The sequence below is a fragment of the Mytilus galloprovincialis genome, chromosome 4, assembly GCF_965363235.1.
Source record: "Mytilus galloprovincialis chromosome 4, xbMytGall1.hap1.1, whole genome shotgun sequence".
Lineage (NCBI taxonomy): Eukaryota > Metazoa > Mollusca > Bivalvia > Mytilida > Mytilidae > Mytilus > Mytilus galloprovincialis.
Window position 1 is genome coordinate 18,761,735 of NC_134841.1, and position 14,094 is coordinate 18,775,828.

General features: G+C 31.0%; 1 protein-coding gene and 1 long non-coding RNA gene across 2 annotated transcripts; both read left to right on the forward strand.

Moving 5' to 3' along the window:
* The first annotated feature begins 1,176 nt into the window (after nucleotides 1–1,176).
* Nucleotides 1,177–3,748, forward strand: LOC143070514 (uncharacterized). Its single transcript, XR_012976560.1, has 3 exons — nucleotides 1,177–1,398; nucleotides 1,764–1,926; nucleotides 2,455–3,748. It is a non-coding gene; the product is annotated as an uncharacterized LOC143070514 (long non-coding RNA).
* An 8,698-nt stretch (nucleotides 3,749–12,446) lies between these two features.
* LOC143070515 (uncharacterized) lies at nucleotides 12,447–13,586 on the forward strand. The gene has a single exon (XM_076244772.1). It carries the CDS (start codon nucleotides 12,448–12,450, stop codon nucleotides 13,504–13,506), a length of 1,059 nt encoding a protein of 352 aa, XP_076100887.1. The 5' UTR covers nucleotide 12,447; the 3' UTR covers nucleotides 13,507–13,586.
* Nucleotides 13,587–14,094: the final 508 nt, after the last annotated feature.

Consider the following 14,094-nt stretch of genomic DNA (forward strand, 5'->3'; position numbering starts at 1 on the left):
GAAAAAATAAAAGAAAAACATGGAATTGCAATTCAATTGGAGGCTTACACGACAGCAGGTCTCCAGAAACACCAATTAAATAACCAAGGGTATGGTATCATCACGTGTGATGAAGGACACAGGTTTTTGTCATCTGTAAATGTAAAACAATCGAAGGGTGAAGGCGAGAGATCTCTTTTGTGTAAGATGTGGGGAGGAAAAGGAGACTCCAGCATCCTAGTAACAGGAACAAGAGGTTTTTCCAAAACCTCAATGTCCTGCTGTCTATTTATTCAACCTCAACCATTACTTTCAGAGTTATGTCAACTTGGTGGAGATGATGGTTTAATGGATCGGTTTCTGTTTTGCGTTGCCAAACCAGTCTTTAATACCACGGCAATTACTAAAGCAAATGTACCACTATTACGAGACACCAAATTGCAAAGTTTTGAAAATGTCATGAACAACATTTACGAGGAACACCTAGCAGGGAAGCACTACAAGTTGTCCGCAGATGCCGAGAGTGTGTTTGATGGTTTGATTGACTCATATTCCGACTACATGAATGCCAAATATGGATCTGACCACGGTAAGTAAACAATATAGTCATGAAAAGAAAGTGAACCGGGGTTAAATTTTCAATATTAATGTCAATATCTTTGTTCAAGATAGCAATATTATATTTATTACAATAGTCAAGAATAAAGTATTTTACATCTGCACCCCCCCCCCCCCTTCCATCCCCACCTCCTCCAATGTACACAGAATTTTGAAAAAAAGTTGAAATGTATGAAACCACTGAAATTTAAGGAAGCGAACCCACTTTTAATTATTGTATCCGCCCATTCACATTTTTAAAAAGGAGTCTTGATTAAGTCGCAGCATTCAATCACATAGGCAATGATATAATCCATTCTAGTTTTTTATTGTTAATCAACCGGTTTTAAACTATTACACAAACATTTTCAATTCATACCAGAATTTTAATTTATTAATCGTTTACATAACTATTGTGGCAGCTTATATTTGCTTATAACGTAATAAATGTGCATAACAATATAATCTTAAACACAAAACTTATTTTTATTTTTATATTTTTTCAACATTTATTTAAGTTTGCTCATTTAAATTTCAAACATAATTTACATTATTCTTTTCGTTGTATTTGCAGAGGAAGACAAAGAGAATGAAACTCCTAATCTTAACATATCACTAGATGATAGTGAAATGATGACAAGTAAAGACACCATTCATATTCTTCGTCTTGCTGCCGTTCTGCATGTATTCCAACACAGTTTCAGTTGTGGATTAAATGATGGGTGCTACACACCGACACCATTAGAAATAACCAAATCTAGATTAAAACAAGCAATGGTCTTGTATAATTCATTATCTCAACAAAAATCACTGTTTGTTCAGGTTAGTCAAATCATCCTTAGTCTTAGTAATAACATATCAATGGTCTATGATCACACCTAGCATTTTGTGCATTAATATCAAATTGTAATATCAATTTGAATTTGATTATTTAATAAAACATTTCTTCAATTTAGATGACACGCAAATCTTGATACGGAACTGTACCAAAATTATATTAAATTCTTGATAACAAATTATTAAGCCAAACCAACGGCAAATTTAAAATCAATTAAATCTATTTGCGAAATAATTATCGCTATATTATAACAGCTCTTTTCAATTAATTTTTTTTTATTAATTTTATGTAGAATACAAAACATCAAATAAAAAGCTTAAATATTAAGTAAATTAAAACTTTATTACAGGCTATTGCTTCATGTGATCGGGACACACCAGCTCTTCATTTAAAACCAGTGGCAACTTTTAGGGACAGAGTCGCCAAGGCCATGTGCAAATCGTGTGGACCATTTGTTACAATACGACAATTACAAAAACGTCTAAAACGTTCACTTGCCGAGAACATCAAAAGTAAGTTTCCGTAATTATTAATAATTGTTTAAAATAGTTTCCCTATTGTCAAACAAGTTGTTTCATTGGTAACCCATACTGAATACACATCAGCTCCTTCCAATGACGCAAATATACTTAAATACAAGGTAAAATATTCATGTTCACAAGAGAACGCTCCAAAATGTATATTTGTTCATGGTATAATTTACGAAATGATGTACGTTTGATACAAACACTCAATTATTAAACATCTTTTAATGTATTTTTGCGTGGGTTAATGATTGTGGGTTGGGGTTGGTGTTTTTATAAATATCAACATGTGCGTCACTCAGTATGTCCTTATACTTTGAAAGCACAGATGCTCCTTAAAGACACAAAATTTATACAATTATAGTACATCACCTAGTCATGAGCTTAAAAACAATCAAATAATCAATAGAATATGATTCTCATACTACATACAATAAATTTTACGCATGTCTTTGATCATAATTCTTCTAATATTTTTATATTACACATTTTAATTATACGCATTATACTTTTTAGTTGAACTTGAAATGTTGCAACAAAATGGATTCGGCACATTAAAGACACTCAAAACCCGCCATGGAAAGCGTAACTTTTTCTTCAAAATACCAGGCAGTTGCATCGATATGGAAATTGGTGCACATTCTACAATCATCAAATCGGTGGGAATTAATATTGACACATATGAGTCAACATTCAACGACTTATCAACTCTTACTGATGAAGAAAAAAACTTTACTATTCAACATCATCCACATGCAGAGGGAATCGAAGGACTGTGGTGAATTTATTTGATGACCAAACACACGCATTTTGAAACTAATTGTAATCAATTTAGTATCATTTTTCAAGAAAACATAATTCTCATTATATTTGTTTCATATCTCATCTCAACTGAAAACTTTTATTCCTTTAATTGTGTTTTTTCAAACAATCAAAGCGTTCATGGACTGCTAAGTGGTTATGGATGAAATAACATTAAACATTTTCATTAGATAAATACATGTACAATTATAATTTTGAGGCTTTACAACGAATACAGAGTTCTGTGAATAAAATTAATAAAATTTATCATGCGAAAGCACATATAATTCAGTGGTTTTAATTTAGTTTAATAGAAAAGTGAAAAGCAATGGTGACTGTTTAAAAAAGAAACTAACACCCATCAAGCAGTAACACAATACGATACAGTTCAATTGCTGACTTGTCGACTTGCTGACTATTTTTATTGAGTACTCAACGCCCCCCTACACAACATCCTGACTTAATGACAAATAATCTATGGATAACATGAAACATCTGCTTACCTGTCGACCTGTCGTCCTGCTGACCTGTCGACTTGCTGACCTGTCGACCTGTCGACCTGTCTATTTGTATTGCTGACTATTTTTATTGAGTACTCAACTTCCCCCTACACAACATCCCGACTTAATGACAAATAATCTATGGATAACATGAAACATCTGCTTACCTGTCTACCTGTCGTCCTGCTGACCTGTCGACCTGTCGACCTGTCTATTTGTATTGCTGACTATTTTTATTGAGTACTCAACTTCCCCCTACACAACATCCCGACTTAATGACAAATAATCTATGGATAACATGAAACATCTGCTTACCTGTCTACCTGTCGTCCTGCTGACCTGTCGACCTGTCGACCTGTCTATTTGTATTGCTGACTATTTTTATTGAGTACTCAACTTCCCCCTACACAACACCCCGACTTAATGACAAATAATCTATGGATAACATGAAACATCTGCTTACCTGTCTACCTGTCGTCCTGCTGACCTGTCGACCTGTCGACCTGTCGACCTGTCTATTTGTATTGCTGACTATTTTTATTGAGTACTCAACTTCCCCCTACACAACACCCTGACTTAATGACAAATAATCTATGGATAACATGAAACATCTGCTTACCTGTCTACCTGTCGTCCTGCTGACCTGTCGACCTGTCGACCTGTCGACCTGTCGACCTGTCGACCTGTCTATTTGTATTGCTGACTATTTTTATTGAGTACTCAACTTCCCCCTACACAACATCCTGACTTAATGACAAATAATCTATGGATAACATGAAACATCTGCTTACCTGTCTACCTGTCGTCCTGCTGACCTGTCGACCTGTCTATTTGTATTGCTGACTATTTTTATTGAGTACTCAATTTCCCCCTACACAACATCCTGACTTAATGACAAATAATCTATGGATAACATGAAACATCTGCTTACCTGTCTACCTGTCGTCCTGCTGACCTGTCGACCTGTCGACCTGTCTATTTGTATTGCTGACTATTTTTATTGAGTACTCAATTTCCCCCTACACAACATCCTGACTTAATGACAAATAATCTATGGATAACATGAAACATCTGCTTACCTGTCGACCTGTCGTCCTGCTGACCTGTCGACCTGTCTACCTGTCGACTATTTTATTGAGTACTCAACTTCCCCCTACACAACATCCTGACTTAATGACAAATAATCTATGGATAACATGAAACATCTGCTTACCTGTCGACCTGTCGTCCTGCTGACCTGTCTACCTGCTGACCTGTCGACCTGTCGAATTGCTGACCTGTCTACCTGCTGACCTGTCGACCTGTCGTCCTGATGACATGTCGACCTGCTGACCTGTCGACCTGTCTACCCGTCGACCTGCTGACCTGTCGCCCTGCTGACCTGTCTACCTGTCTACCTGCTGACCTGTCTACCCGTCAACCTGCTGACCTGTCTCCCTGCTGACCTGTCTACCTGTCTACCTGCTGACAGGTCGACCTGCTGACCTGTCGACCTGCTGACTATTTAATTGAGTATCCAACATATTTAATGTTTCAGCGAATGAATATTTCGATTATGCCGGAACTAGGCCTTCAGATTGTTGCGCGCCTAAACATATTTAAAGTTTTGGCGTATGGATATTTCGAATATTGCCGGAACTACTTAAACGTATTCTATACTTGGGCCCATCTTAGCTGGGGCATAAAAAGTACAAAACCATTGACTATTGATTAGGATGAAATTTTCATCTTTAATGCATTACTATTTAGTAATGACTGAATGGTTCAAAATTACTATTCTACATTTTATGTCCTAAATATACCTTTGTCCCTAACAGCCATATTGAATTTCAGATTGACAAAAAATAATTTATTCATGGCACCCCAATCATATAACCATTTCTGTAATTTTTTGTATCACTCAGCCTTGGGCTGTAGAAGATGACAAGTAATTGTATAATTTTCCATACTCAAAGATCAGTATTGTTACAGATCAGTCAATACATGCAATCATATGTATACTAAATCTGTACAATAAGAATACAAATGAGATTGCATTGTAAAACATCTGAAGCCATTAGTGGAACTAACTACTTCAGGATATTATTATTGAAGGAAGAAAATTTAATAAATTGAGGGATAATAATTTAATCAATACATGGTCAGGCAATGTAAGGTTATTGTATTTCATGTCTTCAGCCTCCTGTCAAATGTACAATATCTCATTTATAAGGTTACAATACAAAAGAAATAAATCAACACTTCACAGTATTCAAAATATGAGATTTTTGTCAAGGATTCATGACACACAATTTGATTTAGTGATGCCATTAGGGAAATGGGAAATATTTTAACCAAAAAAATTATTAAAGGCAAATTTAAAGATTCAACAGACAGCACAAGCAGCAGCTAAATAGATTTGTCAACAGCTAGTATTATATATATTGAAAAAAAAAAATTTCACGTATCTGTAATCATATTTTTAGCAAGAATGTGTTATGCATTATTTTTCAACATTTACAAGTCAACCTATCAAGATTTTAAAAATCTTAAATCCATTGTCATACGCTGACTATACAACACATGCAAATTGTATAAAGATATACAACACATGGAAATTGTATAAAGATATACAACACATTCAAATTGTATATACACAACACTTGGAATTTGTATATCTATATTCAACAAATGGAAATTGTATATCTATATTCAACAAATGGAAATTGTATATAAATACACATTACACAAAACTTGGAAATTGTTTATCTATATACAACACATGAAAACTGTGTATCTATATACAACACATGAAAATTGTATATATATACACAACGCATGAAAATTGTATATATATACACATAACTTTGAAATTGTATATCTATATACAACGCATGGAATTTGTATATCATTATACAACACATTGTATATCTATATTCAATATTTAAGGAAATTGTATATCTATATTCAATATTTAAGGAAATTGTATAACTATATACAACACATACAAATTGTATAACTATATACAACACATACAAATTGTATATCTATATACAACAAATGTAAAAGCACCAATTCGAAAAATATGGAATATACTTTAATTTAAAGCTATTATCATACGGTAAAAATCATATGTTATTTATTCTAAGTATATGATAAATAAATTTATACAATACATGGATATTGTATGTTTATATATAACATATGAAAATTATATATCTTTATACAACACATTGAAATTGCATATGTATATACAACACTTGGAAATTCTATATACAACACATGGAAATTGAAATTCCATGTACATCACATTTCTTGACCAATTGTATGATAAACAACTGAGACATCTTTACAGATGATTAAATGTACTTTTCCATACTCAAATATCAATATTGTAACAAATCAGCAAATACACCAAAAGATATACCAAATCTGTACGATAAGAATGCAAAACATCTGAAGCCATTAGTTAAACTAACTACTTCAGGATATTATTATTGAAGGAAGAAAATTTAATAAATTGAGGGATAATAATTTAATCAATACATGGTCAGGCAATGTAAGGTTATTGTATTTCATGTCTTCAGCCTCCTGTCAAATGTACAATATCTCATTTTATAAGGTTACAATACAAAAGAAATAAATTAACACTTCATAGTATTCATAATAAAAGTAAAAAACATGTCAATGTGACATTTTAAGATCCCTATTATATATCCTATACTTAAATAAGCAACCAAGCCATGAGCACATGCTATGCAGGTCTTAAATAAGCAGCTGAGCCATGAGCAAATGCTATGCAGGTCTTGTTGTATATTAAAAGTGTTGCAACAATAAATAGGAATAATGAAAGAAATATTTGAAAGTTAGTGCAGGACATGTAAAAAATCTTATGGTCAAATTAAGCCTCGTTATGGAATTAATGTTTTCCAATTTATTCTGAATAAATATGCCATTATGAAAGTTTGTTTAAAAAATCAGATTGCTAAAATCATACAAGTTGTATTGTTGTGTTGATTTCATCAGAAATTTAGTTTATAACACTGTCTGCTTTCAAATTGTGTTTAACTAAAAAATTATATGACAGTAAAATAGAGTCACAGAACTTAAACTACCACCAGACAAAAGGATATAAGACAATAATTTTCTTGGTATTATTGACAATTCTCTTCTCAGAATTGATATGACAAGCCAATTTAGTAGATCTTCAGACAATGTGTTCAGATATCAAAGAGAATTTGAAACCATATAAAGAACCATCAGACTGTAATTATATCATATTGAAACAAGGACCATTTTCTTTCTTTTAAACAACTTAAAGAACTAAGCCTTAAAAAGAATCAATGAAATGTCAACTAGCCACAAATAAAACAATTTATCTAATACCGTATAATGCTCTCAGGCTGTCATAAGAACTATAATGGTCTAATCAATTTAGACAACTTACTCCCCAGAGTGTCAACGTATCTAGTTAGAAACTCAACTGAGTAATATCCTACTTACAAAATAAGAAGGAGCAAAAACATTAATCTGAAATACTGCAGACTTTGCTAAATAGTCACATGGCCATGTGTTGCTTTCTCAAGAATAATTATATCTTAATGACCTTTTTTATTAGATAGGTATCTTAGTAACCTGAAAAGTTAAACAGAATTAACTTAAAATACTCATGAATTTTCGATACTAGAGTTTGAACCTTAATCAAGAATAGTCAAGTATAATCAACAGGAAAAGCTTTGTAAACAAACTAATATGAAGATGCAAAGATATGGTTATTTTGTGTTTCTCAACAGCACAGGGAATATCAGACCATCACAGCTGATGACATTATACAGTGACTTGACTGATAGTGTTGCTATCCAACAATTGCAATTCATTCAAAATTTTGACCAAATTGCAATTTGTTTTATTAAACCAAATTGTTCAACTGGTCAGAAATTTGAACAAATTGTTCAGTCAAAATGTGAAAGTGCAAGGTGATAAAATAAATCATACTTACAATCCTATAAGACTTTAACTCCACTGTGTTGATGTTATTTTTAAATTAGTTTATCAATCTGTATAGTTATATATAGCTATTACCATACTAAAGGTGAACTGTTTTATTTGTAATTGCTATAAAAATGTCCAAACTAAGCTTTTATATAGTTTTTCTTTCAAAATGTATTCTATATTCATAAGAATCACACAGTATATGAATAAAAACATCATATTCAGTAAAATAATTTGTAAAATTGCAATATATTTGTAGGAAGGGGAGATAATCTTTTTTGGTTTCAAAAAGTCTTTATTCAAAAGAATAGTATTTTAGGTTATTTCCCAAAGGAAACTTATCAATAGCATATTGTTATTTCACATATAGTTTACTGAATATATGATGTATTATTTTAAATGATATATGATTCTTATAAATATAAAATCCTTTTCGAAAGAAAAACTATATAAAAGCTTAGTTTGGACATTTTTATAGCAATTCAAAATAAAATAGTTGACCTTTAGTATGGTAATGGCTATAATATAACATATATGATATAATATAATTATACAAATTGCAACTCATTCAAAATTTTGACCAAATTGCAATTTGTTTTATTAATCCAAATTGTTCAGCTGGTCAAAAATTTGAACAAATTGTTCAGTCAAAATGTGAAAGTGCAAGGTGATAAAATAAAATATACTTACAATCCTATAAGCCTTTAACTCCACTGTATTGATATATTATATCATATATGTTATATTATAGCCATTACCATACTAAAGGTCAACTATTTTATTTTGAATTGCTATAAAAATGTCCAAACTAAGCTTTTATATAGTTTTTCTTTCGAAAAGGATTTTATATTTATAAGAATCATATATCATTTAAAATGATACATCATATATTCAGTAAACTATATGTGAAATAACAATATGCTATTGATAAGTTTCCTTGGGAAAATAACCTAAAATACTATTCTTTTGAATAAAGACTTTTTGAAACCAAAAAAGATTATCTCCCCTTCCTACAAATATATTGCAATTTTACAAATTATTTTACTGAATATGATGTTTTTATTCATATACTGTGTGATTCTTATGAATATAGAATACATTTTGAAAGAAAAACTATATAAAAGCTTAGTTTGGACATTTTTATAGCAATTACAAATAAAACAGTTCACCTTTAGTATGGTAATAGCTATATATACCTATACAGATTGATAAACTAATTTAAAAATAACATCAACACAGTGGAGTTAAAGTCTTATAGGATTGTAAGTATGATTTATTTTATCACCTTGCACTTTCACATTTTGACTGAACAATTTGTTCAAATTTCTGACCAGTTGAACAATTTGGTTTAATAAAACAAATTGCAATTTGGTCAAAATTTTGAATGAATTGCAATTGTTGGATAGCAACACTATCAGTCAAGTCACTGTAATAAATACTGTAAGAAGAGCTCACAATATATATTCATATCATATAAAATCCATTTCAACACCTGATGTCACAGGAACATTCTAGTGATACTAAGTTTATTCCAACCACATATTCCTACAACTTAACACATACAATATGCCCTATTCATACCATATATTCATGTCCCTGGTCAATACTATCATCAGAGGTTATCTGTTTTTTTGTTATTTAGAACTTTTGTTGTTGATGAAAGATCTTTGATCGTTTCTTAATTCACAACTTTCAGCCTTTTCAGGACAATGAGCTTGATTTAGCGTTTCGACAAATTGTTAGTTGCCAATAAAAAGTAATTTGGTTAATTTTGTTGTTGGGTTTAGTTGAACCTTTTTCACTTAACAGAAACTCTTCTATTTTCTAGTTGCTCTGAGTCATCCCCTATCTTTTTTCTACAAGACCCTACGTGTCTCATTCGTCCAATGGTAACTAACAAGCCTGATAAAAAAATACAGGCAGTGATTTCAATTGGGAGTGCAAAGAAAAATAGGCCTTACAATAAGTATAATAATAAACAACAGAGAAGCTGTCAAATACTATTCTGTTATGACATATCTATTTTTAAAAAATAATAAGAAAACAAAACTTCTGAATAGCAAAAAGAACAGCTAAATTCAGAAGTAAAAGTTCTATGAGTCAAAGAAGTACAAAATTCCAATGAATTGTGAAGTATGTGTCATGTACTGAAACATTCTTGTTATGACACGACGCTGCATGACAATTAGTTTCTGAGAACTGGCTGTGGACATATACATATGTATACCGACAGGATGCTGAGGATAACCTCAAGAGTATATTTCAACTTGTGAGGCATGGTGACCATTATTTGTTTCGTAGTTGTCTTGTTAATTTTCAAATATATCTCTTCTTTTAAATAAAAGTATATAAACATTTGTCAAATGTCAATGAGTATTTTTTTAATATCAACATAGAAATATCTGTACCTCTTACTGTACCTCTTAAACATACACATAGCAGGATTGTGGTCAGGGATGGGGTAATCAGAATCTGTAATTGCTCTTACTTGATTACAGATTCCCATTATTGTAAATTTTCAATAATATTTACAGCTTTAACATAGATTACAAAGGGATCTTAAAAGGGGGAATTTTGCACACTAAACAACCCAATTATAATCTTAGACAAAAATTTGTAATCTGTTTTATGACATGTTATGTGCTAGTGGTCAAAAGTGTGGACTTATTTTTGTAAAATAGCAGCAGAATGAAAAACATGGTTTAGAAATTGCTTATCTTCACATAAATTGATAACAAAATTTATCATCATATAAAGTTGAAAAAAATTCAATTCAGTAACAAATGCTTCTAAAAAGATGAAAACCTATTTGAACAGCACTTGGTCAATATGTCCTGCTTATCATTACAGCAAGGATCTATGAATGACTAACAAAGAAAAGCAAATATACTGTGCTCTGACTGGGAATTGAAAAATTAAGCAATAACTAACTGCAAACTTTGCTGTTCTCCAATTAGTACAGTCACACATCTCTTATGGGGATTGCTAATTGTACCATTATACAGCTGATACAAAATAATTGCTGTTTACACTCCAAGAAATTCACACAATTTCATTTCAACCTTTCTAGCATGAAATGTAGCATTAATTCTTGTCCAAGTAATAGCCTTAGATATAAAAGGCTTTCTTACTTCCAAAGATTTAGAAGGTTTCTTCCACAACTGTGAGAGACAAAGATATAAAGTGATAAAAATCCACCACTGGTCAAATGAACTGACTGTCACTAAATGACATGCTGACTTACAATAACGTGTTTACAAAGGAAATATTGGCTTTTCTCATCACACTATTGGAAATAAAAGAAAGCAAGAATTAAATTACTATGATTGCACAGCAAAGTCTCTTCAATCCTTGTACCAGTTGACAATATTAACATCTGAATTACACAAACTGACGTGAAATTAATTTGATAAAAATTGGAAATAGATATCCAAGCTTACGTTGACTGCTAAAGGATATACAAATTGAATACTTAATTACTTTGAAAGATAAATTCAGGAATAGCAACCTATACAAGTTCAATATTGGCAATATAGTAACAATGTGACCAGAGGATATTTATTTCAATCATTAGGATTTGTAAACATGATTATCAAACCGGAATTACTGTCAGCATATCTCCGTAAGGTAAATTCATACAAGGTAAAAACTATTTCAATTTATTCTGGATCAATCAATTATCCTGCAAGATATGTTTATAAAAGTTGATTATTCTCTTTACACTTAAATGAACTGATGATACTGTAGTTACAGAATTAAAGAAGTCATTTGGTACGTTAAGTCACAATTATTGCAAGAAATGCAGTGGAGTCTTATAAATAAATTGAAGAATTTATGAATATTCTTTAATACTAGTGATGGATTTAACTGCAAAAGATTTCAACGTCAATACTATGTTTGAATAAATCTTTTTAATTCAAAAACCAATATTTCAACTACTGCTACTAATGAAGAATATAAAACAATCATTAGAAGCAATCTATTGCAAATAATACTTTTCTTATAAATTGTAAGAATAAATAGAAAGGAAGATAATATTTAAAGACTATTTGGAAATATTTGAACAGATTTAAAACGGTAAAATAGAAATTCTATAAGAGAAGTTAACTGAAAATTTTGGAGTATGATGATAGATGGATTTAAATGAATTATTAGTGAAATAAAGTATCTGAAGTTGGAAAAAAAAAGGAAAAAAAAAAGGATTTTAAATATTAAGCAAATCAGACATAATCCTAAAATGTTGAAGACTAATTACGTGAAGGAACCACTGCTGTTAGTACCACCTAGGAACTGTCTATCAGTGCTTTGTTTAAACATCACCACAGAGGAAACAGCAGGCTGGATAGAAGTCACTAACTATATATGTTACATCTTGTTCCCTGTTATACTGGCTCTTAGTCTACTGGGACAGCTCATCAATATTATAGTACTGACAAAACAGATACGACTTTCTATAGATACATATTTCTTTGTTTTGTCGATAACAACATTTGTACATGTTACGACATCAGTGATTATAACTCTCCAACACTACGTAGATAAGATGTTAGCCGATGTTCTATACTACAGCATCCTCAGTCACGAGTGGACTCTATATATCATTGTTTGGATTATACTTTCTGTAGCTTTAGAGAGGACACTTACGGTGACCTTATATCAGACTTACAATCAAGTCTCCCCCACACAATCGTGGGTTATATCTGGTCTAGTGATCGGAGTAGGATTTATAAGTACCATTCCACGATTATGGCAGTATGATATGATAAATTACTACAATCAAACATCTAGAGGAGATTATAAACCCATACAAGACAGCTACCAGCCTTCAATCATTGACAGATATCATAAAGCGATAGAAAAGACTGGTGATCATAAAGAATATGATGTGGTTTATTTCTGGTATATCACATGTATATTTATTGGCTTACCATTTATACTTATGATTCTAACCGTAATAGGACTTTGTACCAGTGTAAGTACATCAAGACCGATAGAATCTAAATATAGAACTGATACTGCCCTGATTCTTAACCGTCGTTTAAAAGAAGAAATGAGACTAACTCATCTAATAATTAAGTTAATGTCATTATTTATAGTTTTGATGTTTCCTCTAATACTGATGCACTGTCTGTATTTTATCAATGTCTTTGATATGAATGATCCAGTTTGTATTACAGTAACAAACGTATTGTCTCTATGGTACCATATATTCTTCATTATACAACAACAGATATATTTTTGTTATAACAAACAATATCGGCTAACTTTTATTTCATTATGTTGTTGTTTTTGTTGAGTACTTTTATAGGATATTAACTCAAATTCATTCAATGTTTCATTTTTATGCTTTATGGTTATCATAAAAAGTGTTAGCCTGGATACTTAAAAATCAATTATTCTTATTTAATATCATATCTCCTATATTCAGAAGTATATTTCAATGGATTTGTTTTTATCTAAACATCATTTTAGTCTCTTCAATACATCTTAATTGGATTTTTTCTTCCTTTGAGAAATTACAAAAATAGCTTTCAAAGGTTTACCGTTACATCAGTAAACTCATTCATTAAATTATAATTAACTGACCAAATTAAGGGAAGATCTATTTTATACCAATATGACTGTAACGCAAAATTTTATTCATAGAAACAAAATTATAACACTTATTATTTTAACAGTCATTCCCAAAAGTTTTATGAGGTACCATTGATATAAAACTCAAATGTTTCTTTGCAAATTGGTCACAAGTAAAAGATTATCAAAAAAATCCATTGGATGATTATCATTCCTGTTAATGTAGTTTTTGTATTATTTGGACACACAATTATAATATATGTAACAAGTGATGTACAACAATAATGATATCAATTAAAAATTAAAATTG

What these genes read in the sequence shown, in the direction of transcription:
- LOC143070515 (XM_076244772.1), top strand. Translation starts at nt 12,448, where the DNA reads ATGTTGAAGACTAATTACGTGAAGGAACCACTGCTGTTAGTACCACCT.